The sequence below is a fragment of the Pseudocercospora fijiensis genome, assembly GCF_000340215.1.
Source record: "Pseudocercospora fijiensis CIRAD86 unplaced genomic scaffold MYCFIscaffold_3, whole genome shotgun sequence".
Classification (NCBI taxonomy): Eukaryota; Fungi; Ascomycota; class Dothideomycetes; order Mycosphaerellales; family Mycosphaerellaceae; genus Pseudocercospora; species Pseudocercospora fijiensis.
In genome coordinates, this window is record NW_006921534.1 from 643,879 (window position 1) to 668,166 (window position 24,288).

General features: G+C 48.1%; 7 protein-coding genes across 7 annotated transcripts; 5 read left to right on the forward strand and 2 right to left on the reverse strand.

Moving 5' to 3' along the window:
• The first annotated feature begins 8,894 nt into the window (after positions 1-8,894).
• MYCFIDRAFT_182175 (uncharacterized protein) lies at positions 8,895-9,670 on the forward strand. The gene has a single exon (XM_007926273.1). It carries the CDS (start codon positions 9,439-9,441, stop codon positions 9,616-9,618), a length of 180 nt encoding a protein of 59 aa, XP_007924464.1. The 5' UTR covers positions 8,895-9,438; the 3' UTR covers positions 9,619-9,670.
• Positions 9,671-9,713: 43 nt separating this feature from the next.
• Positions 9,714-10,514, reverse strand: MYCFIDRAFT_162727 (uncharacterized protein; the record flags this gene model as incomplete). The annotated part of the gene is made up of 1 exon (XM_007926274.1): positions 9,714-10,514. A coding segment is annotated over one exon (799 nt), but the record flags the coding sequence as incomplete, so codon positions are not given.
• A 183-nt stretch (positions 10,515-10,697) lies between these two features.
• MYCFIDRAFT_195052 (uncharacterized protein) lies at positions 10,698-11,256 on the forward strand (the record flags this gene model as incomplete). The annotated part of the gene is made up of 2 exons (XM_007926275.1): positions 10,698-10,779; positions 10,832-11,256. 2 exons carry the CDS (start codon positions 10,698-10,700, stop codon positions 11,254-11,256), a joined length of 507 nt encoding a protein of 168 aa, XP_007924466.1.
• A 1,874-nt stretch (positions 11,257-13,130) lies between these two features.
• On the reverse strand, positions 13,131-14,198 carry MYCFIDRAFT_44255 (uncharacterized protein; the record flags this gene model as incomplete). Its single annotated transcript, XM_007926060.1, has 1 exon — positions 13,131-14,198. The coding sequence occupies one exon, from the start codon at positions 14,196-14,198 to the stop codon at positions 13,131-13,133; it is 1,068 nt and encodes a 355-aa protein (XP_007924251.1).
• A 770-nt stretch (positions 14,199-14,968) lies between these two features.
• On the forward strand, positions 14,969-16,630 carry MYCFIDRAFT_195054 (uncharacterized protein; the record flags this gene model as incomplete). The annotated part of the gene is made up of 5 exons (XM_007926276.1): positions 14,969-14,998; positions 15,240-15,659; positions 15,870-16,001; positions 16,258-16,405; positions 16,536-16,630. The coding sequence occupies 5 exons, from the start codon at positions 14,969-14,971 to the stop codon at positions 16,628-16,630; spliced, it is 825 nt and encodes a 274-aa protein (XP_007924467.1).
• Positions 16,631-18,004: 1,374 nt separating this feature from the next.
• MYCFIDRAFT_207077 (uncharacterized protein) lies at positions 18,005-19,124 on the forward strand (the record flags this gene model as incomplete). The annotated part of the gene is made up of 6 exons (XM_007926277.1): positions 18,005-18,024; positions 18,077-18,221; positions 18,275-18,388; positions 18,414-18,434; positions 18,472-18,615; positions 18,659-19,124. The coding sequence occupies 6 exons, from the start codon at positions 18,005-18,007 to the stop codon at positions 18,719-18,721; spliced, it is 507 nt and encodes a 168-aa protein (XP_007924468.1). The 3' UTR covers positions 18,722-19,124.
• Positions 18,753-21,459, forward strand: MYCFIDRAFT_187109 (uncharacterized protein; the record flags this gene model as incomplete). The annotated part of the gene is made up of 5 exons (XM_007926278.1): positions 18,753-19,254; positions 19,307-19,995; positions 20,980-21,181; positions 21,278-21,373; positions 21,425-21,459. 5 exons carry the CDS (start codon positions 18,753-18,755, stop codon positions 21,457-21,459), a joined length of 1,524 nt encoding a protein of 507 aa, XP_007924469.1.
• Between the last annotated feature and the right edge of the window lie 2,829 nt (positions 21,460-24,288).

Consider the following 24,288-nt stretch of genomic DNA (forward strand, 5'->3'; position numbering starts at 1 on the left):
TAGTATTTACGGCAAATGTAGGCCTAAAGGGTACGGAAATAAGGGTTCTTATAGTTAGAGAGATAGCGGTTCTTATCCTCGAAATTACCTTTAGTTTCTGCCTTAATATAGGCTCTAAATGCGGCTATAAATAACTCGCAATCTAGTTAGTCTTCGTAGCCTAGAAAAGCGCCTGTTTCTTCGTCGTATTTAGCTTGTTATAGTATTAGTTTACGGGCCTGTAACTGCACATTCTTAAATATATGCTAGGTACAGATTAGCGAGGGTATTATTAGATATACCTTATTAAGGGCGTTTATACAACCACGGTCTCGATTAGTAACCTAAAGCCCTATATAAGGCAAGTCGTATATATTACAGACCTTCTTAAATGCCTCGAATACCTATATAAAGCTAGCTTTATCTTCTTTGCCTATAATAGCGTATCCTAGTAGAATTGTTATACTACCGCTAGTGCCGCTAGAGATGTTAAAAAGCGGCCGATTATAGTTGTTAGTCTTATAGGTATTGTCGTAAATAAGGTACTTAGGATATAGCTTATAGAACTTGGCTATAAGGGGGTGGATTACGAGCAATTTGTCGACCCTCTTTTTATTTCTAAGTGTCCTATCGAGGCCGTAATCGTACTAGTATCCAAGCTTATCTAGGTACTAGAATAGGGCATCTATAGCGCTAAGATTACCTTGCTAGATCTTCCGGACAAGAGCGCGAGCGTTGTTAATGTCCTTAACAGTCTGTATGCCTAAAGATAGGTTATTATTAGCAAGAAGGATAGGTAGAAGACGAAGAATATAGTAGAAGCCTGTCCGGCCGAGTTTCGGCCGGTAGACTTAGTATTCTACGATTAAAGATAGGACGACTTAACTTACAATCCACTTCCTTCTAAAGCCGCGCTAACGTACTATAAGCCGTTACGTTGCTATCTAAGTCGTTACAGATAATCTTTATAATACGCGCGGCCCTCGCTTTACGCTAGCGGCGACGATATATCGCAAAATCGGCACTATTAGTATCTCGAAGACCTCCTTTATAGGTATGCGAATTGCGCGACTTATCGATACGCTAACGGCCGTAAGGGTCCTTATAATCGCAGGCTCGAAGGGTAAGTAACTAAGGACACTTCTACTTACTAGACACTATCTATAGATAGACTCTAGTACCTCTCTTACGGTCCTTCGAGCGGCTATTACCTACGCTATAAACGTAGTACTTCGAGACGAAGACATTTAACCCTTTAAACTCCGGCCGCTTAGAGACGTTACTACCTCGCATAATAATAGTATAACTATAGCTCTAAGCCTATTTATTTACCTTATCGAAGGCCTTGTCTATTAAGCGATAGACTTCCTTTAGAGGGTCGGACATCTACGCGCTAGCATCGTCTACCTCTTTTTCTTCTCTTTCTTTAGCCTCTTTAACCTCTTTAACCTCTTTAGTCCCTATAGCGGCGAGGTCTTCTTTAGCAACCTCCTCGTTACTAAAGGCCTTATTAATCTCTCTTACTAATTAAGACTAGCTTTTCTTAGCCTCCGCCGCTGCCTCCTTGTCCGTTTTAATTTCCGCTAATTCGTCTATATTTAAACCCTCGAGACTACTACCTTCTTCTTCGAAACCGCTATCGCCTAGCGTATCGCCCTTATTACTATCTCCGCTAAGATCTTAGAAGAAATCGCCTACTTCTAGATTACTAGGTTTATTACTATAGTGCTACTACTAAGACAGTATAAAAGCGAGGTTATAAGCAGATTAAGAAGACTCTATTATATAGCAATAATAATACCTAGATTTAGTCTATACTACTATTTCTACGGCTTTATAAAAATTAGGTATAGACAAGGAAGGATACGTGTAAGGGTTAGTAACTAAGCAGTAAGAATGTATACGAAACTTTAAACTAAACTAAAGGGAGCACTAAATCAATATAGCTGCTATCTATATAAGACGAACTGCGAAGAAAGGAAGAAGGGTGCCTTAGAGGGAGAGCCCCTTCCTTAGTATTCCGCCCTACGGCCGTCTAGCGCGTCCGACGCATAAGCGTAAGTACGTATATCCGCTGTCTCGTAGCGCCTTTGTCTCCTAGCTAACTTACGTAGCGCGCGTATACGAACTCGTTTAACCGCTCTTAAGCAAACATGTTTCTCCTAGCTCTTCCCTGCCTTCCGGTTCCTTCCTACTACTCGGATCTATCCTACGACTCTATATGTCTCGCTTGCTGTCGTCCGTATATACGTACGCGTAGTTTAGTGTAGTTTTGTCGTTCGTATATTAATATATAACGTATTGTTCTACTATATACGGCCTCCGCGGAAGTCCCTAAGATATTACGTTATACGGCTAAGTAGGCGGCTAACTAGGCGACCTAGGCGTACTAGGTATACTAGGCGTACTAGGCGTACTAGGCGTACTAGGCGTACTAGGCGTACCGGGCGTACTAGGCGACCTAGGCTAACTAGGCGACCTGCTTCGCTAGGGGCCCCTACTGCTAAGGCAACTTAAATCCGATATTACTTTATAGTATAGCGGCTAGCTTATAGGACTTGTCGGTACTTTCTAGGCAGCTACTATAATAGTAGCCCCCCCCTCGTTTTGCGTAGAGTTCCTACGACGCTAAAGGAGGTCCGTATATAATAGGTGCTAGTATTCTTATCCTAGTTCGGGTCGGAGACCTTAATCTAAATTCTATTCGTACGCTTCTCGGAGAAAATGTTCTAGGACAGCTCCTTCTATTGTCGTATAGTCGGTATAGTCTCGTAGGAATTCCTCGATTGCTTCGCGGGCGAAGATAATATAGCGTAGAGGTTCCTAGGTCGTATCCTCGTCCGAGTATCCCTCCTATTATACCTCTCCCTACGGCCCGGGAGGATTGAGATTTCCGAAATTTGTATTACTAAAGCTCTATTCGATAATCGCCCGTACTATACCTAAGGCAGATTCCGGCTCGTCTTCGGCCTAATCGGTAGCCTCGGTAGCTTCCGGTATCGGCGGGATATCTTTAGGGTCCGCGATTTCTCCGGCGGTTCTTAGATTAATAACGTATTTAACCGGGTGAATATTGAGATTTTCTAGGAGATCTAGTTCGTATGCGTGTATACCGACTTTCTTTATAATCCGGAAGGGTCCTAGATTTTTCTAGTCGAGCTTTTTCGAAGGTCGGTTAGTTCTAATATATCGTAAGTCGAGGTAGACGTAATCTCCGACCTAGTAATCTAGCGCGGCGCGTCTACGCTAATTAGTATAGTGCTCGTATACTTCTTAGGTATACCTTATCTCGTCCTAGAGCTCTTAGTAGGTCTAGGCTATTTAAAGAGCGAAGGCATCGGCGTCTCTTTCCGGATCGTTTACTAGGGGCTCTAGTTTAATCTCTATTAGTTCTATACCGGTTCGGGGGTAAAATCTAGTAGAGGTGTAGAACGGCGTAGTCTAAGTTATAGCCGACTCCTAATTGTTAATAGCAAATTTAATAGAAGGCGTCAATCTTAGCTAGTCGTTTTAGTAGTAATTATAGAAGTACCTAATAATTTGCTCGATCTGCGCGTTAGCCCGTTCGGTTTGCCCGTCGGTCTACGGGTAGTAAGCCGTTAAAAGGCGCGCTTGAATTTTTAATCGTTCGTAGAGGCGCTTCTAGAAACGGGCAACGAAATTCGGGCCGCGATTAGATATAATTAATTTAGGTAGGCCTATATCTTTCTATACGTCCTAGTAGAAGACCTAAGCCGTATTCTTTACGGTTAGGCTGCGGGCATTTAATACCTTCTTGCGTTTCGTAAGGCGGCAAACTACGACTAGCATATTTTAAAACTAGAGGCCGTTAAAATCGGATCCTTTCGGTAGGCCTATAATAAAATCTATTAAAATGTATTGCTATAGTCGTAGAGGGACTTTAAGAGGTTTTAGTAGCCCTTGCGGCTTACGCGTGTCTGCTTTCGCCCTACGGTATACTACGTAGTTCTTAACGAATCGGTCGACGTCTCGGTATAGATTAGGCTAGTAGTACTACTTCCGGAGCTAAGACAATATCTTAGCTCGACTAAGATATACTATTCCGAGAGGGTTGTAAGCAGAACGTATAATCTAGTCGCGTAAATCTTCGAAGTCCGGGACGTAGAGGGTATTTCTAAATATTGTACGGGGTACTCGCGGTAGAGTTCTACGGAGCTCGTACTCCGAGAGAGAAACGTTCTCGTATAACCGCTCCTCGTTCTATAAAGCTTAAATTAGACCTTTAGTAAAAGCGTCTTCGGCGTATACTATCGTAAGCTACTATTCGAGCTAAGTAGGTTCGAGGAGGTCCTATACTTCCTCTTCGCTTTCCTAGTCGCTATCTAAGCTTTCTAAACTCGTATCTTCGTCGTCTAAGCTATCGTCGTCTCCGAGAAAGGTAGGAGCGGCTATTAGTATAAAGGATGCTACGAGAGGCTCTAGGCTAGTAAAGTCGCCTCCGAGGAGCTCGTATAGTTCCTAGCTAAGGTTATACTCCTTAAGGATAGACTGTTCTTTACGCTACGGACCTCGATCTAAAGGCGAGTCTCTGTTACGCCTCGTAAGTACGTCGGCCTATAAGTTTACTTTACCGGGCGTATACTAAATAACGAAGTTAAACCGGGAAAGAAACTTACTCTAGCGTACCTGCCTACGGCTAAGGATTTTGCTCTTAAGAAAGTAGATAAGGTTCTTATAATCCGAGCTAACCTAGATCGGTAACTTAGAACCTTCGAGTTCCGGACGCTATTCTTCGAAAGCCTTAACGATTGCGAGGAGCTCCTTATCGTAGATATCGTAATTGTATTCCGCGGAGGACATTTTCTTAGAGAGGTAGGCTACGGGCAGCTACGTATCTTCCGGGGTCGTTCGTTAAAGGAGAACAGCGCTAGTTATACCGTCGGAAGTATCGGTTTCTAGGCGCGTTTCTTTATTAAAGTCGAAGTACTATAGGATCGGTACGGTCGTAAAACTTTGCTATAACTAGTCGAAGGCTTCTTAATAGGCCGGTAACTATTCAAATTTGACGTCTTTCCGCGTAAGTGCTATAAGTAGACGGGCGATTCCGCTAAAATTCCGTATAAATCTCCGGTAGAAGTTAGCAAAACCGAGGAAGCCCTAGACTTCTTTTACGTTTCGTAGTACTCCCTAGTTTAGAACGGCTTCGATCTTGCTAGGATCTATTCGAATATCTTCTAAAGAGACAATAAGGCCGAGGAATTTTACCTCTTACTTATAGAATTCGCACTTATCGATATCGATATATAGTCCGGCTTCTACGAGTTTCTTAAGTACCTTTTCGATATATTCGTAGTATTCCGCTTTCGTTTTACTATAAATTAGGATGTCGTCTATATACGCCGAGACGAAGGCGTCTAGGAATTCTTTAAGCGTATCGTTAATATATAATTAGAACGTACTAGGTCCGTTATAGAGCCCGAACGGCAAGACTAGGTATTCAAAAAGGCCGTAACGGGTTCGGAAGGCTATTAACTATTCGTCTCCCTCGGCAATATAGATCGCGTTAAAGGCGGCGATTACGTCGAGCTTAGTAAACTAGCGAGCCTTTGAAAGGCGTTCGAGCGTTTCGTTTACGAGAGGGATTAGGTAGCGGTTCTTTTTCGTTAACGCGTTAAGGCCCCGGTAGTCTACGTAGAAACGGAGACCTCCGCCGGGTTTCCGGGCAAATATAACTAGTACGGCTACTTCGGAGGAACTAGGGCGGATAAAGCCTTTTTATAGGTTGTCTTCTAGGTATTTCTTTAGTACGAGGAGCTTATCTCGAGATATCGAGTAGAGAGGGCCGTACGGCGGCGGCTTGCCGTCGATTAGCTCGATTTTATAGTCGATACCTAGCCGGTACGGTAGTAGGATATCGGCGTTCTTCTTCGAAAACTAGTAGAGTCGGTGCTAATACTCCTTCGGTAGTTTCGTTCTTAGATCCGTTAGTTCTTCGTCGAACTTTCGGATAGCCTTCTCGATATCCTATATTATTATAGCGAAGATCTAAGTGCGTTTATCGCGGGCAAGACGCGAGAAGGCAGCCGCGCTAATAGCGAATATAGTACGATCTCGGGGAGTATCGGAGGTAGAACTAGATTCGTTAAAGTAGTACTTAGCGTAATGCTTACTCGTAAAGGATAGAGATTCGGAGGCCTAATCGATAACCGGGTTGTACTTTTTAAGCTAAGGAAGACTAAGAATAACGGGGTAAGTCTTCGGGAGTTTCGTAAGGAAAAACATAATATATTCGGTATACGGGCCGATAGTAATAGATAAGTAGTAGATCTAGGTTACCTTGCTAGCGGCCGTAGTCGTACCGTTAAACATTTCTAACTCCCGAGCGTACGTAAGGTCTTAGAACGTTAAGCCGAGCTCTCTCGTATAGTCGTAATCTATAAACGAGTAGCCGGTTGCGCCGTTGTTAATAAGAGCTATAGTTTTTAATAATTTCTTTTAATTTCCTATTAACGTTTCTACTACGAAAGGCTAGTAGACTAACTCTTTCTCTATAGCCGAGCTAGAGAAAGGGAAGGTAGCAGTAGATACTCTTAGTTTTAGAACGAATAAACCTTATAAGCGACTATATATAAGGTTCAAGCTTTTCCCTAGCCGCTCGGAGTAGCGCTAGCCGGTAAAGGCGTATCTAGAGTCGTAATATTCGCGGCGGCGACTCGCTATATCGTTAGCGTATTTAGCCGGCCGACGAGAGACGGGTAGAGGCGAGTAATATATCCTTTTACTCCGTAGTAGATATATTCTCCTATCGTACGGCGACGCTACTTCTCTTCTTCCGAAAGCTTACTATTTACTAGGGGCGCGCGTAGACGGGCGCCGAGCGAGGCAGCGCTTAAATCTATCGGATCGGCGGCAGGCTAGGCGCCTAGCGGTATTAGGGCTATAGCCGGAGCTAGTGCTAAAGCCGGCGTCTAAGCTGTCTATAACTTCGACGGTAGCGTAGCGAACAGCGACGTAAAGCGACCGGTATTCGTATAGGCGCCTCCGCGGTTAGCGATAATTTTCGCGAAGTTTCGAGTCGTATTATCGATACGCGTAAGCAAGGCGTATAGTTCGGTAATGTTTAGATTCTCTATATTCTTATCGCGGACTTATAGTATTATTTCTTCGCTAAGGCCGCGTACTAAGATCTACTTAGCGACGTCCGGGGGGTATTCGGCGTACCTAATCTTATATTAGAAGGCGGTATAGTACTCTTAGTAGGTCTTATTTGCTTGCTTAAGTTTGTCTAAGTTTAGGCGCGTAGTTTGCTTACGGTCGGGGTCGCCGAAACTAGCGTCGAGGGCCTTCTAGATAGTAGCTGTTATAGTTGTTTCTACATTTTCTAAGAGGCTGCGGTAGGAATCGAGGGCGGAGCTACTAAGCAGAGAAAATATAAATCCGGTCTTTAAAGCTTTAGTCGGATAGTAGTCGGCGTTAGCGAGAAAGCGGATCTTAACCTATATCTTAAATTCTTCGTACACTTTACACTTACCGGTAAAGCGTTCGGGGTCGCTTAGCTTCTTACTCTTATTTAAAGTAGGTATAAATAGGTAAGAAGCGGGTACCGCGGCGCCTAGGCGAGTAGAGGCGAGCTACGACTAGAGACGGCCTACCTCGTCTTCTTTTTCCGCGATAGAAGCATTCGCGTCGCTAAGAGCCGTACTAAGGCTAGTACGGGAGACTAAGAGGAAACGAGTAGTATCTTTATAAGCCTTAAGTAGGTTAACGAGCAGTTCCGGGTCGGTAGCGTAGGCGTAATCTAGCTATTCGCGCGTAGCGGGGATTTTATTCTATACTAAGCTTAAAAAATCGGGTACGTCGTTAGGTCTTGTATTTTAAATCTATTCGTCGGGCGTGTCTATCTTAATAGCGTTTTTTTTTTAAGGCAGTTCGTAATATAAGGGTTAGTAACTAAGTAGTAAGAATATATACGAAACTTTAAACTAAACTAAAGGGAGCACTAAATTAATATAGCTACTATCTATATAAGACGAACTACGAAGAAAGGAAGAAGGATACCTTAGAGGGAGAGCCCCTTCCTTAGTATTCCGCCCTACGGCCGTCTAGCGCGTCCGACGCCTAAGCGTAAGTACGTATATCCGCTGTCTCGTAGCGCCTTTGTCTCCTAGCTAACTTGCGTAACGCGCGTATACGAACTCGTTTAACCGCTCTTAAGCAAACATGTTTCTCCTAGCTCTTCCCTACCTTCCGGTTTCTTCCTACTACTCGGATCTGTCCTACGACTCTATATATCTCGCTTACTATCGTCCGTATATATATACGCGTAGTTTAGTACAGTCCCGTCGTTTGTATATTAATATATAACGTATTGTTCTACTATATACGGCCTCCGCGGGAGTCTCTAAGATATTACGTTATATAGCTAAGTAGGCGGCTAACTAGGCGACCTAGGCGTACTAGGCGTACTAGGCGTACTAGGCGTACTAGGCGTACTAGGCGTACTAGGCGTACTAGGCGTACTAGGCGTACCGAGCGTACTAGGCGACCTGGGCTAACTAGGCGACCTGCTTCGCTAGGGGCCCCTGCTGCTAAGGCAACTCAAATCCGACATTACTTTATAGCATGGCGGCTGGCTTGTAGGACTTGTCGGTGCTTTCTGGGCAGCCACTATGACAATACGCGCCCGGGACGCGTTCCCGGCTAAACCCGCTATCTACACTGTCAAAAGCACTATTCTAGGGACGGCATCCCCCCTAGGTAGCAAAGGGTAGCAATGGACACCTAGCCGATTGGCAATGGACACCTAGCATTTCAAATCATGATTTCGAATCTTCGAGACCAGGCTGACGCTTATCTACGATTGGTCAATAATTAGGAAGTAGGTGCGGCTCGGAGGTGGTGTCGACATCACACCATCTGAGCTTCGTAACGCTGAGATTAACACCGCCTGGCATGCTTACGAGCGAACACCGGTGCACAATGCTGCGTTCCTCGTGAGATAGATTATCATGAGCTACAGCTGATCACGCTGAAACCAAGACGGTGCCGTCGGCAACGGCGCCAATTTTATTCTAGAAGCCGCCGCGAAGGTCCGTGACCGCCGTTAGCAAAATCGCATTTCCTTTCCTTGGCTTGGCTTGCGACCTCCTCGAGTCCTCGGCGTGCAAATAATGACCCATTACGGTACGTTATGTGACGCCGTGACGACGCGGGAGCCGGTACCAGCTCTTATCGCTCATAAGTCGCCTTTCACCCAGGCAAAATTGGAAGCAGAGCGATACCCCGCGAGAGGTTCATCGATTGAGCGTGCATCGGTGGGAGACGAGAAACCAAGATCTTGCCGATGCCGATCGAGGGACCACAGACTGGTCGGGCGACGGTCACGTCGACGTTGTGCAACGGCAAAGGAGCCGTAATTGCTTGCAATGCCGAGTGATACTTTCTTCTTCACACGGCCCAGACATGATGAGCCACGTTGGAAGGCCACGTCATGGTATGATGACCGTTGAGATAACCACCTCTCGTAGATCATCACAAGAGCTCGAAGGGCCGCGTGTGTGCTTGAATGCAGTATCAATGCCAAGCGCCAAGACGATCAGTCTTACAGCGAGAGATTTCTGCCTCATCGCCCGCGACTTGCCAGCCAACCGGTTGTCAAACTCCCTCGTTCGCCCATAGCGCTTCGCCAGTCAATGTTGAGCTGCCCGAGAGGAATTCTGCTCGTAGTCTCTTCAGGGATCTCATTTTCCTTGAGCAAGAACATGATTTGTTCAATATCCTGGGGCTTAAGCACCGTGGCCTCTCTATCCTTTGTCCCATTCACGCCAGTGCTCAAAATCCCTTCTCTTTCCTTCAGCCACACCCTTTCCAAAACCACGCTCGCATCGCCGACATTCTCCAGTTGGGCTTCTAAGACCCACTGCCTCGGAGAATTCTTTTCGCGGATCTTGCGCTCAGTCACCTTGGATCGAACTGCAAGCAACTGCTGCGAGACAAATTGGTACAGCTTTCTGAATGTTCGTGCGCGACCGGCACTTGCAGCAGAGCCATCGCTCCCGATCAATGTCTCCGTATAGCTCACGGTCACAGCGAGGACATGCGGGCCTTCATCTTTCAATTCGTGTCTCAATGTCCGTTGCAGTGTCGCACCAGGCTTGAGATTCTCTTCATCTTGATCCGCCTCCGCAGCATTCTCCAAATTCAACGAAATTCCCTCTTGCCGACTAGGCGTTTGCAGCTCTGCCGTGATCTTGACACCGCTTACGCTCTTTCTCTGGTTGCTGTCGGGCGATAGCTCGTTGTTGACACACAGCGTGCACGTAAAGGTCTCGCCGACGTATGCCGCGCCGAAAGCAGAAGGTAGAGTCAGGAGCGGAGTGAGAGGAAATGTTGTAGAGTCGTTTTCTCCCTTCGGATGTGCGAGCGATGCCGTGGGATGTATGTCAAGGCCATCGCCAAAGTTCGTCTGAGGAAGTGGGGTCTGGGTTGCAAGAGACGGTCGGGAAAGGCGTAGGACTTTTAGCGAGAGACTGTGCGGTCCAGATGCAGTTCCAGATCGGGCACGCGTATGTGAAGCCATCGCAGAAGCTACATGTTGTTTGTCGTGGTGACGTTGGAGCGATGGAGCTGGAGCTGGGGTCGAGAATCCTTCTGCAAATTTAACGTTAACGACGACTGACAACGCAACGTGCAAAATGTGTTTCTTCGGTCTGTCATATTTACCTTGAACAGAACCCTACCTTTCAAGATCGTGAGCAATGGCGCGAGACGCTAATCCTTCCAATGCGCTTCTCCTACAGCGATTTCCACACTTACATCTGGTATCCAACACAGCCAAAGGTACGAGAACTCCAACTTCAACCAACTCTGCACACTAATCAATCACCTCCAGGACGAGGAGTCTTCGCCTCCGCTCCAATCCCAGCCGGAACCATAATCGACGTCTCCCCAGTCCTGATCTTAAGCATCGAAGAAAATCTCAACCACATCGAACACACATCTCTCTACCATTACACCTACAACTGGCCCACCAAATCTTCGGACGGCACACCTCAGAAATCCCAAGCTGTCGTCCTCGGTCTTGGATCAATGTTCAATCACTCGACTCAGAACCAGAATGTCGGTTGGAAACGTGATTTGGATCGAGAAGTCATTGTGTATCGTGCTTTGAAAGATATTGTTGAAGGAGAGGAGTTGTGTATCTCTTATGGTGATCATTTGACTTTTGTTGATGCTGATAAGAAGATGGAAGAGGAGGCTGAGGATGTGGTTGAGGTGTTGGGGAGGATTGATGTTGATGTTGATGTTGATGGGTGAACGGCACCACCATTCAGCAACGCCACACAACGCTCACAAGCCCATTCTTGGAGTCTGTTCTGTTTGTCTATCAGGCTGAAACGCAACCGCCGAGTCCACTGCGTTTGAGCGCAGAATGATGCATGCCTTGGCGTCAACCATCACCACGCCGTCCAGAGGCCAATGTTTCGAACAAACTAGGCAGGACCTGGCCCCAGATCCTCCGCTTTGGCAATCACCTTCTTGAAATGACCAAGACCGCGAGCTGGTATTTGATAATTACGGGATTGCGCAAATTCCGATCTGCACTGGCTAGCAAAGACGATCTGATATGTGAAACAAAGTCCCGGACTTGCACCGAGAAGTTGACTTCATCGCCGTGTGATGACAATTGGCGACCCAGATCAGGACCGCTGGGATTCGATAACGACGGAAAAATGTCTTTGCAGGAAATTTCGTCACCATGGTCCGCGTATCATGTTTGGAGGGGCTTGCCAATGGACTGAGATCAAGACAGGCCGTCGAGCCAGGCACACGTATACACGACCCCGGAGACAACTTAAGAAGAGACTCTTGATGTCGACCAAATACTTCGTTTACGCCTGTCTCTTGGTTACACACATTTGATCCTGGGTATCATTGTCCCGTCCAGACCACGACAGGCGTCCTGAGCAACTGGCCGTTTGCTATGCTCGGAAATTCTCCCCATAAGCTCACGACTTACGAACAAGTAGTGCATTGAGCGATTAGAGGAAGGGCACCGAAAGAGCGGTACGGAGCAACCTGTTTCTGTTGTAGTAGAAGGACGCACTGCATGATTCGAAAATGAAGGCGCGCTTCGCATTCAAGTTTCGAAAAAAGACAACTGGTGGCGATATTCTGAGTACTGCGCGAGCTGTCTAGCAGAGTCCTACATGACGGGCGGTGCAGCAGAACGACTCCCCGGAATTTTGCTGACCTCTATACGTCTTGTTTGAGACGGTATTGCAAATCTCCCAGCCTCACGCCCCCGTTTCAATGCAGATATCTTTCCCTCGAGTCCACCACACCTCCATCCAAAGTCAAGCTAAGCTATCACACAACAAACAACACAGCCCAAAATTCCCCAAGCAACCCATCCCGCGTGCTGAACAACCAAGCCAAAGACAACATTGCCAGCAATGGGACGAAGTTCTTCCCGGTCATGAGCACCCTGAGCTACCAAAATCCTACGCTTGAGAAGGTACCATGTGACTGCAAAATTCGCGGCGACGATGAGCTTCTGGTTTGTGGAATGGTAGCCTAGAGTCGTGTACAGCGTCTCAAGCGCGAGGTAAAAAAAAAAAGACAGCAATGATCAACGCGAGGTGTGCTGCCGCTTCGAGGATATCGTCGAGGCTGATAATGGCATCGTATGGCGTTGGCGGTGGTATCTGCTGCTACCATGGTGAAAAGCCATGGTTGGATTTTTATATGTGGACAGTCGACTGTGTGCTGCGCATGTGAAGTTGCAGTTGCAAGTGAATGATGAAGCATGGATGATTCTCGCGCCGCTCGGCATATGTAGCTGCGATTGAACCTTCGCAGAATAGCCAAGGCAACTCCGAGAACCTGGGCGCGGCTCGTCGAAGAAAGTCTCAAATACTTCTTGCCTTGTTTGGATCTCACTGGACATGTCCTCCGAGAGCTGATCGATCGAGTCGAACGCGGCGTCAGTCATGTCCATCTCCGTTACCAATACCAAGCATGCATACCAGCCCTCTCGTAGCTTTTGAGGAGACGTCACCCATGATGGCGATTTGCTGGCTTCTTTCGACAGCGTCCATCCATACGCGCCAGACACATACTGAGCAATGTATCATATCATGAACCGCGTCGGTGATTTTTGTCATCAAGACATCCTGCCGCCTCGTAGATCAACCCACCACCTCCTTCCCAAGCCTCTCCTCAAATTCCAAAACCTCCTCCATCTCAATCCCCCCCACCCCAACCATCCCCCAATCCCTCTCAAACCCCCGATCAATATCCGGCCAAGGCCCCAGCGGCGTAATCCCCCTAGGATTGATATCATAATGACTCTTCGTATAATTCTCCTTAATATGCCTAAAATCCGTCGTATCCCGCGCTTCCGGGAGATTCCAATACAAACCTTTCAACCAATTGTAGAGCGTTGGGTAGGAATATCGTAGCATGCCTAAATTGCATTTGAAGTGTTGGACGTAGACGACGTCGAAACGGATCAAGGTGCAAAAGGTTCGGATGTCGATTTCTGTGAGTTTTGGGCCGAGGATGTAGGGGCCGGCGTTGGAGGAGGTGAGTTTTTCGAGTTTGTTGAGGATGGCGAAGACTGGGGGGAGGTTTTTTTCGTATGTTGCTTGGTCGGGTGCGAAGCCGGCTTTGTAGACGCCGGTGTTTAGATGTTGTTGTAGCTGTTCGCCGAGGTGGTCGATTTGTGCTCGTAAGGGTTCGGGGTAGAGCGTGATATCTGCTAAATCCTTAGGAAGTAGCGAGTTGAAGGCGGTCTGGAGGTCTCTGAGAAGCTCATGCGATTCGTTGTTTACGATGGTGTTTAGCTTCTTGTCCCAGAGGACAGGCACGCTGTATCTGCCCTTGTAATCCTTGTCTGCCTTGAAGTACAGCTCGTGCATGTACTTGCTCCCGAAGAGCTTGTCCACTGTTGCGCCCTCATAGTCTGCTTTATCTGCCTCGTCTTTCTTGTCTTCTACATTGAACCTCCACCCCGGCCATCCCTTCGCGTCTCCCTTCGGATAGGGGCGTACGATGCTCGTCTCGATGCCAGCGTACTTGTGTAGTTGCTTGAGATGCAGCACCAAGTTGACTCTGTGTGCGAAAGGACAGAACAAAGCAATATAGAGGTGGTAGCGGTCTTTCTCAGGGTTGAAAGGACCGTCGTCTGTGATCTTGCCATGGAAGCTGTCGTCAGGGCCAGAATGCCATTCTTTTGGTAGGGATGTCGACGCCATAGTACCCGCGCTTCGAGCGAGGACAGGGCAGCGACTCTTCAGCCAGTGACATGGACTAAGCTCATGCTCGTCGCTTGTGCAGCGGTGTCCGCGGGCGCCAGCTGAAGCATAGTACGATATGTGTCTCTCGCGTAACAATCTGCCCAACGCGGACGCCAGGCAGTCGTCTCATGTGTCCAAGCTTGGCAGCTCCGGTCTGATCGGGAACAAGGCGTCAATTCATCTGCAAAAACAGGCTCAACGAGAACATATTCGCACCTGTGCCACGCATCCCATCACAACATTCCGAAGCACCGACACCGACATTCCAAGAAACTCTGATGGTAAAAAGCAAGACAAGCCTGCACCCAATCAAGCAGCAGCCATCCGCTGATCGACCCGCAGCCCTACCATACCACACGGTCCACTTGGATTCTTGCGCCCGGATCTCGCGGAACGGAAGCACGGGCTCGGAGTTTGGCCTTCGCCATGCATAATCGCATCATCACGAGGAACGAAAGATGCGGTGATGTGTGATGAGAAAGAAGAGGTCCGTGTTATTGGAGTCGTCTTAGAACTAGCCCACCACTCTTTGCATGTAAGGCTTTTGTCATCATCAGATCGTACATCACATCAGCACAATTCTCCTCCTCCCATCGTCACATTGTCATCATGTCTCTTGGGAGTTTCTTGGACATCATAGTTGAACAACAGTAGGGAAGTTGAAGTCTTTACTTGATGGCGGGGCGTGGCGAGAGTTCCGAGAGGTCGGTGACTTTCACTTTCGAAACATGCCGATTCTGGTATTGACTCTCGTGACAGTACGAGCGCGAGCTTCGCGACCACCATTGCCCTACTCTCATGCATCTACAACCTCTTGGTCGCGCGCTCATGCGCATATCTACCCGACGACCCTCTCTACATCGGACTGAGCATATCATTGTATGCCTGGGCTGGTACGGTCTTGAGTATATTCGGATTGGCCGGAATACTCGCAGTAAGCATTCAGCCGCTTGGAGGAGTGTTCGGGAACAGAATACTGATCTTTCTATCCATCTACAGAAAAAGCCGGTGCTCATTACTGCCTTCTCCCACTTCCTCCTCCTCGACACCTTCGTATCCGCAGTCTGCCGATTACTCATCCTGCAATTCTTCGCAGAGTCCTTCTATGACCACAACATCTGCAGCAACAACTACGACCCGACGTGGAGTCCGCAGAACTTCAGGCACGATATCGTCACGAGCGTGCGATATCAAAAGGAATACCTATGGCAATTCAGCCATAAGAAGAGATGTCGCGTTGCGCTGGGCGCGGTGCAGGTCGTCCTGGTGACGCTGGTGATATGTCTCACGGCAGCGCAAGGATCGCTGGCGGTGACGATGCGACGCTATGGGAAGAAATTCGACCAGAAGAGGTTGAACAAAGTGGCTGTCAGATTGGCAGAGAAGCCGCGGCAGAGTCCACAACCAGATCCTGAAAAGGTGAGATACGAGTTGCCGTAGATCGCGTCATCGTATAATGCTTGACGAGATACGAATTTATCGAGATGGAAGCTCGATTATTGGAACCAACTTTCGATATGCGACCAAAGAATCCTGATTTCCACGAACCTCCCGCGCATAGATCCTGTTTCTCCAGCTTCCCTTGGCTGTCCAGTGCTCCTCGCTGACATACCAACCGTCTCGCGTCAGCTCGATGATGTTGGGCGCGTCCAAGTGACTCCAAATCCGGACGAGGCATGCCACTTCAAAATGCCCACAGCTGTTGCATCCACACCCACAGCTTCCACTATGCCAGCCAACGACCTCTCGAGCATGCACGCAGTATGTCCTCTGTATGCGAACCCATACCGGCTCTTGTTTCTCCCGAGCAAGCACTAGCAGGCGTATCTTGAGCGAGCTCTCCACGTATTTTGGAATTGTACTGCTCATAAACCGTGCCTGGTGCCAGTGACATAGCGGCGCACTGGTAGGAAAACGACGCAACTGGGCGAGGATGCCACAATGTACGCATTTCCGCCTGCCGCCTGTGCGCTCCTTACGCTCGTTGACAGCCCGCTCCCACGCTGTCTTCTCGCAGTCTGAAGCAACTTTGAACCAATCCCGGGACGGTGATGGCGCGGTCGAGAACAAGTATCGACTCGCCAGCTTGAGCGAGATGAGCGAGGATGTGGACAGATACGTGACGATCTCAAGGAGGAGCTCCGGTGGAAGATCGATTAGGCCAGGTTTGTCCATCGTCATGTTTGAGCCTTTTTCGAACTCGATGTCGGCGCTGCAATCGAGAAATTTGGAGACGGTGCAGACTAAGTGTACGAGCAATCAGTTGGAAGTTAAGAGACTTACTTATTGGTGTAGCACGCGCTTCAGATCAAGTGCAAGACAGGTGCCAGATGCTTGCCTCATCGTGCTCGTGCCTGAACAAACATTTCGCCTCCACACCTTTCCCATGATAGTGGTCTCATGTAAGACATTATAGCGAGCTGTGCAAGGGACGACTGCGCGTGACGAATCCAACGAGCCACAACGATATCTCGCTTCTCCGTTGGAGGCATGCAGATGGTTGAAAGAATGGAGATGTATGAGAACATCTTTCATATGCCATGCAGTTGGACAGTAGCTGAAACGCGCAACAGCGGTCGTGTTTGTCTGTGAAACTCGGTTAGGCAACGCGAAAGCAGGATGCTCGCCAACTCAGCCACATCACATGTCGAGTTCTCTGTCATGGCTGAGAAGTGCAGGAAGCTCCTCATAAAAGCGCAGCGCAGCGCTCCTGTTCCTGAAGAGAAAAGCGTTGCTGTTCTCACATCAGACGCGCGGTAATCGGCCTTACCTATTCGGTGCATTTGCGCCAACCATATGTTCACGGTACTTGTGACCTGGGGACAGCAGGCTGAATGACTTGCTGACCTGTGTCCTGCGGTCTTGCCGGCCAGTCGCAGCGATCTCCGCCTGAGTTCGATGCCGAAGCAAAGTCACAAGGCAGAGCGTGGTTGTCGGTAAAGCTTCAGCATGTGATACTGCACCACCCAAGTCATTCGTCAGGTAGGCGCACTGCTCTTGTTGCACAAGATACTGGACCAGGTCGTCGGATAGATGGAGTGAGTAGGATGCAGCACATGGAGTTCGCGCCATGTGAGATGAGTTGCACCGCAGTCGTGTCTGTCATCATTGTCCATGCCAGTATCGGGCACAAGAGGACTGCTCCCCCTGGCAGACTTTGGATGACTTCGCATACTCCTCACTGCCTGGCATAGACGAGCTTTGGATTGGTAATGCCGAAGACTCAGGTCGATAAATCGCGCGCGGGGTCAACGCGGGTCGATGCAAAGGTCCGCTGCCACCGCTTGCATGGTGCATGAACCGTGATGTCGTGGGCGTGTCAATGAATCGCCGAGGGGTTCTCTCGCAGCGAAGGCTATCTAGAAGATATTGAGGTGGACGCTAGAAGATGGGCCGGAGTGTGAGTTGAAGGAGGCCAGAGTGTGTAGATGGAAGGTTCGAGGGTTCCAAGGAGACTCGGCGGAAGGCTCCAGCCTCTGCTCGGACTCGGACCCACCTTAAAATCAGATCAAGGGACTCAGCAATAGAGATGTTAGACACAGCATCACAAGCTTCGTGTATACGGTGATATTACGGTGTATACGGCCGCTCTAAGCCTCTAAGGTCCACCGTCCATCCTTATGAATAGTAGAATACGTTGGTTATTACAGCCGGGTACAGCGGATAACTATACCGGAGGCCCGGAGGGTAGATATCCCCCGTAATAACTCGTATCTAATGTGGGTCTATACTAGCCCCGCAGCTGATTAATCTGTGTCCCGTATATGTTCATAGGGTGTACACCGTGTTCATAAGCCCGAAAGTTAAATAAACCGTGTATTGACATCTCTACTCAGGAAAGGAAGGTTGTTGCGCTTCGGCTATTTCTTGAGCACAAAGATTTCGGGCATGTTTCACTGCACAGCGGACGGCGCAAAGGCGCATTGGACGTGTGTCTTGGGCGAAAGGAGTCGTGTCGAGCTGTCGCCTGTATTGGCCTGCGTTGACAATTGCTAAGGTAACGGCTGCGAGCGCTACCAAGCCGAAATTATGAGCAGACGGCCTCGGGCAGAGAGGAGCGATCGATGAAATTGGTCTCTCTCCACTCGCCCAAGGCCCTGCCTGCGCCCAGTCTCCAGTCTTCCACTACTTCTTCTCTTGCAGCAATCGTTGGGCGTCGTCGTTCCTTTGCAGTCTGCCTTCCGCCATTCCCAGGTGCAAGCGGTACGTATCGCACATCTTTTCTTAACAGCCCTCCGGCCATATTGCCCAAGAAGAAGCTCCGCGCGCCTGGCCTGCGTCCGCTCGTCCACCGTCCACGTTGACTTTTGCCTACCCGCGGCCTGCTCTCGCCGCGACTGCATGTGCCGGCGCTGCTGTACGGAATATCGCCATCGTGCACAAGGCATTTGCTTCTTCGCTAACGTGGCCACTGTCAGCCAGCCGACTTTTGTTTCTGCATCTTTGTTGCATTTAACCCGGGTCCATATACCCTAATCTGACCCGTCTTTCTACGCCTGTCCCGAATCCACCATGTCTTTCTACGACAACAACGCTGCTTCCTGGTCGGCCCCAGGCCGTCAGCCATCATGGGAACAACAGCCGCCGCCTTCGCGCTCCGACACCGCTTCCGCCTCGTCCCAGCTCGCCGATTCCAATGCATTTGCATCGCAATTCGAGGAGATCGATCGCGCCACAGACAATCTTATGAAGAGCGGGAAATGGCTTCCTGGTCAGGTAGCCGGCGCTGGTGTGCCTGGTGCGCCTGGGCGGAGAGAAAGCATGCTGGGAGGAGGGAGAAGCTTCGGGTACGATTCCGACCCACGAATGGGCGGCCCATCGCGACATTCGTCAATGAGCGAGTTTGACGGCGCGCGACCAGGCTCTGCAGGACTCCAAGGCTATTACGCGGGTCAGCGATTTCCAGGTGGAAGGCAAAGCGAGGCAGAACAAATGCTCCAGGCTAAGCGCAGGATGGCTGCCCAGCGTGAACGGGAGCTGCGCAACTACCACCAGGAGCAGCAATACAACAGAAGTGAGTGAATTGTTCTCCTCTCTTGTACATTTCCAAACTAAGTGAGCAGAAGCGGTATCTGGTGGGAAAACCAGTAGCGACCGATCGATGAGCCCTGCGACCATGAGCGAAGATGATCGCCGTGAACTTATCGCGCGTCAGCACCGTGCATTGTATGGCGACAACTCGAGCTTGTACAACGCGGACGGATCGCGCTCGCAATCTCAGGATGTTCGTGTTCCGAGTGGCGGTCGTGGACCTTCTCCGTTGGCTTACGATCCATTTGGCGCTCAAGCTCAAGCTCAAGCTGGTGCGGATGGTGCAGTGCAAATGCCTCCACGTGCGGAAAGTACTGCATCTCCTGCCTCGAACGCACCAATTCAGCAATTTGGCCTACTAAACAATGCTCAACAGAGTAGTCGCACGTCCACTTCCTCTCAAGGCGGATCGCCGCCACTTGCGCCGGGAGCCAAGGGTGGCAGTCAAGGCGTTGCGCCCATTGGTACACGACCGGTACAGGGTGCTGGATCCACTGGTGCGATGAACAACCGCGCAACCACCCCTCTGACTCCATCCTCCTTGAGCTATGGCTTCAACGCCAGCGACGGGCCACAAGGGAACATCGGCAAAGACGAACGCTCGACATCAGCAGCATCGAACCCGGCCCTTGCAGCAGAAAAGAATTCCAGTGGACTCGGCAACTGGGGCAGCAGCAGCGGTCATTGGGGTTCCAACAAGAATACCCTCGCCGTGCAGCCTTCTGTCTGGGGCTAGGAGCGTGATTCCAAGAAAGACTGAAAATTATGATTCATTCGCAACTGGGAGAGACAGAGGTCAATCAATGATGACAGGTTAGCGGTGGAGTTATTCTTGTTGCAGCATTCACGAGTGGCATTTGGACGCGGTGTCATTGGGTTGTTTTGCAAAGCGTTGCACAGTGCGGTGCGACTGGCGCTCGTTCTGGACAGACTGCATTTTTTGGTGGAAGCGAAGCGAATTGGGATTGGAGCGGCGTGCCTTTTTGTGATTCCCTTTCTTTGATATCAGGCTTGTAGGCCACACTTTTCATGCGGGAGGAGTTGCGCGATTGGGATTCTTGCTTGAGTACAAATATGATGTAGCTGAGGATTGATGCACAGCACTGGATGGATGGGGATGGGGATCGGAGTCGGCATGCATGCGTTCTGCTACCAACCATATATCCTGATTGCTTTTTCGCGGGTAATCCTTAGGGTCAGAAAAGATGGTTTGGACGGACGCAATGAAATACATTCATATGAGGGACAAAGGTTGAAATTCGATTGGCCTTGCATGTGATTGTGCTTGATTGATGAGGCAAGTGGGAGGGCTTGTAGATCGTGTTTGTCCAGGTCGAGGCCTGAGGCCAAACTGCGCCGGCCCGATGCGGCTCTGCGGCTCACAAGAGTGAAGGTGTCAAGGTGTCCCTTTCGAAGCTCTTGGGAATATTGATTTATTGACTGCTCAAGACACTGCGAAACACATCCACGTTGCTGCAACGCCGACCACGACACACTGCGATCATCACCTCTAATCCCTACATAGTCAGAGCCTCGGTTGACGCGCCTCCAAAATGGTACGAACGCCAGATACTACGAGTCCCCCTCTGTCCATCCATTCACGAACATCGCATGTCGCATTATGAAAGAGGCATTGCGCAATGATCAAAGCACGCGCAAATCCCAATGATCAATCTTTCAGTGCTGACGATTATTGTTATTGTTATAGTCCTCTCCTCGCCCCTCGTCGCCCATCAACTCGCCTACCACGGGCACCACCACCGCACGCCCGGCATCGCCCAAGGCGCCAGGTGGACCAGCGACCGCAATTCGAAGAAAGGCGGCTGCTGATAGACAGGACCGTATTGCTAGCCAGCGTCCCTCGAGCACAAGAGCCGCAGGTGCAGGTGGAAGCAGCAGCACTATGCTGAGTAGGTGAACTCCAGCCGCGCAAGGAGGCCACAATTGAGCACAATTCAATGCGACGCCTATCTACATGGAGAATGCGAGCTGATGTGTTCTATCAGGGCTGTACACCGATGAGTCTCCAGGTCTCAAGGTCGACCCGTTTGTGGTCATGGTTTTGTCGATTGGATTCATTATCTCTGTTGTTGCACTTCACAGTACGTGTGGCAGACCTCGATCGACATTCGAATCATACTGACGGTGCATAGTCATCGCAAAATTCACCAAGAGATTCTCATCATAGGCCGGCATTGCGAAGACGGGAGCGAAGGAAAAGCGCGGCGTTCAGGAGGCTGTAACATAGCAGCGAATAAGTCCTCCAGGAGGCTTGCCAATGTCTCCAGCATATTGAGCATGGCAATTGGGCAGCAGATTGAATTCCTCCCATGCCCCGGACGCAGCACTTGTACAATGTACGTAAGCATTGGGCGGTTCTGAGCGGATTACCGTCTCTCATCTATCCGGGGTTGCGTCAGCCACTTCACCCCTCGCCTGCGCTCGGGGATTTCGGCCATACGTAAAATCGCGATTTGTTAGTAGGCCACACGTAAATCTCGACGCTAGCGTATATTGTATAGTGTATAAGATAGGAAATCGATAGTACGTGCGATTATAGTTAAGAAGCAGTAGTTTTCGAGCAAATTACGACTATATATACCTATTCCTATCGCCTTAGCGCGTACCTCGCATCGACTATATAATTAATTACTATATAGGTTAGCCTATATGTCTAGTATATAACTGCCGCCTCTTATATGTCTTCTAGCTTAATAGGGTCGTTCTTGCTACTAGCAACTAAGCCCTTATAACGACTAGTTTTCTTCGGATCTTCGTAGAAATACCGCTTCCGCTATATAGACTCTTAACGGCGACGAGGATGTACTAGATAAGGCCAAATTATAGTATATATAGTATCCTTATTAAGTAGCGCCTTATCTTATTACAACTAGTTTAGTCGAGTGTTAGGCTCTTACGCGAATAAGCCGTTTAATCGCCGCTTTAACTTAACATTAGTCTAGGTTAGAAGGTTACCTTCTTCGTGTTCGTAGGTGCGGCTCGGCAGTAATAGTGTCTATACCTAGCTCTACGTATAAGTAATATCGCCGCCGTCGGAGGTATAAGTATATCGCTTATATTCGCTAATAATATTAGCGTACGGATTACCGGTCTTCTTTACCGAGTCGTTATTAGTAATAGTAGTAGTAAGAAGCCGAAGGTCGAAGGCACGTTATAGTAGCTTATCGATAGGCTATAATACAACGTCTATAAACTTAGTCTTACTATTATTATTAAATATAATACGAAAGGCCTCGCTATACTTTAGTCGATATTAGCGTGCCTTGTTATATAGGGACTTAGCCTTACGGAGCATCTTCTAGTAGTAATTGTTAGCTATTTCCTTGTCTTACTAAGTAAGTTGTAAGCGTAGTTTAGAAGCCTTAATCGTACTAGCTCGAATAAGCCTATTTAGTTGCTCCTTCTAGCGCTTTCTTACGCGTTTAACGAGGCTTATAGACTTGTATTTGCGCTTGTATTCTTTACCTTTGCAGATAGCCGTATCGACTAATATATTATAGATAGCTTCTACTTGCTTTATAGGTAATAAGGAGAATAGATTAAATAAGGATAATATAGTATCGATACTAAGTAGTGCGGTCTTTAGATAGCGACGTCGGAAGTCCTTACGAAGTTGCGAGCTTGTATAGCACTACGAGATGCCTAGATCGTACGAGGGCTAGTAGTAGTAACTAGCAACTATTATAGCAATTCGGGTATTAGCGTCCGGATTAGCTAAGGTAGTAAAGATAGCATACCCTAAGCAATTATATTCTCGAGATCTCTTAAATAGTAACGACTATTAGCGCGGTGCTACCTATCTAGATCGACAATATTAGGATTAGGCGAACGTTTACGCTTAACCGATGTAAGGTATTCCTACTAAGCGGTATCTACTATTGCAAGCGATTCTTCGTATCGGGCTTCCTTCTACGCTAATTCGCCCTCGATTACCTACTAGTTCCAATTATAGTCTATAGCGCTATACTAATCTCGAATGTAACGATAAGGAACCTCTCTATTAATTAGGAACAAGCCTGTCTTACGGAATGCGGCCCTTATATTATAGTTAGTAAATGTCTTTACCCGAATAGCTAAAAGGGCTTCTATAAACTTAGGAATACTAAATTTACTAACACTACGGTATATAGCCTCTAAGACCGCTTGTCTATGCTTTAACTTGTATACTTAGAATAGTATAACGTCGAGAGGCTATATAAAGTGCGAAGTGTATAGTTATAGGCCCTATAATTAAATTTTATAGCGCTTCGCGAAGGCCGCGAATTCCTTAAAGCAGTAGGAGCTATAATTATCGTATAGTAGCACCCTCTATTCGTTTAGGTCCTTAGGTCTCGTCTTGCGCTTAAACTAATAGATATAGTATATAGCAGTATCGTCCGTTATATAACTAGACTCGTTAATAGTAATTAAGAAGTTGTCCTTACCTAATAACGAGGGTATAGTTAGTAAGTAACGTTGTTATTGCCTTAGGCAATAGACTCGGTCTCGGCAATAGACTTACCTTCTTTTAGTATCTAACGCTCTTAAACTATTACACCTTTAACAATTAATTAATATTTAATTACCTCGCCGTACGCGTTAACGGTCTCGACTACGGTTATATACGTACGATTAGTATCGCATTTAGTCTAGGCGCGCCGCTTCGTATCTATTATAACTACGTATTCGTTGCTACTAATACCAATCCGAAAACCGGTTTCGTCGAAATTCTATATATTCCGCGGCTTTATACCTAGTCGCTCTACTATCGCCTTAAACCGATTAAACTACGCCCTTATCGTCGAAGGGTTATAGGCTTCCTTACGCTGCTTCTTAATAGGTTTAGACTTTACTTTACTAAGGTTATGCCGAGCTAGGAATCGCTTAGCCTAGTTACTACTGAATAGTAGTATAACCTTATTAGGCGACATTCTCTTTAGTATGTCTATAGTAATAACGCTAATTAGCGCTACTAGTAAGAACATCCCTATTTCGTCCCTCTCTCGATAATAATCCG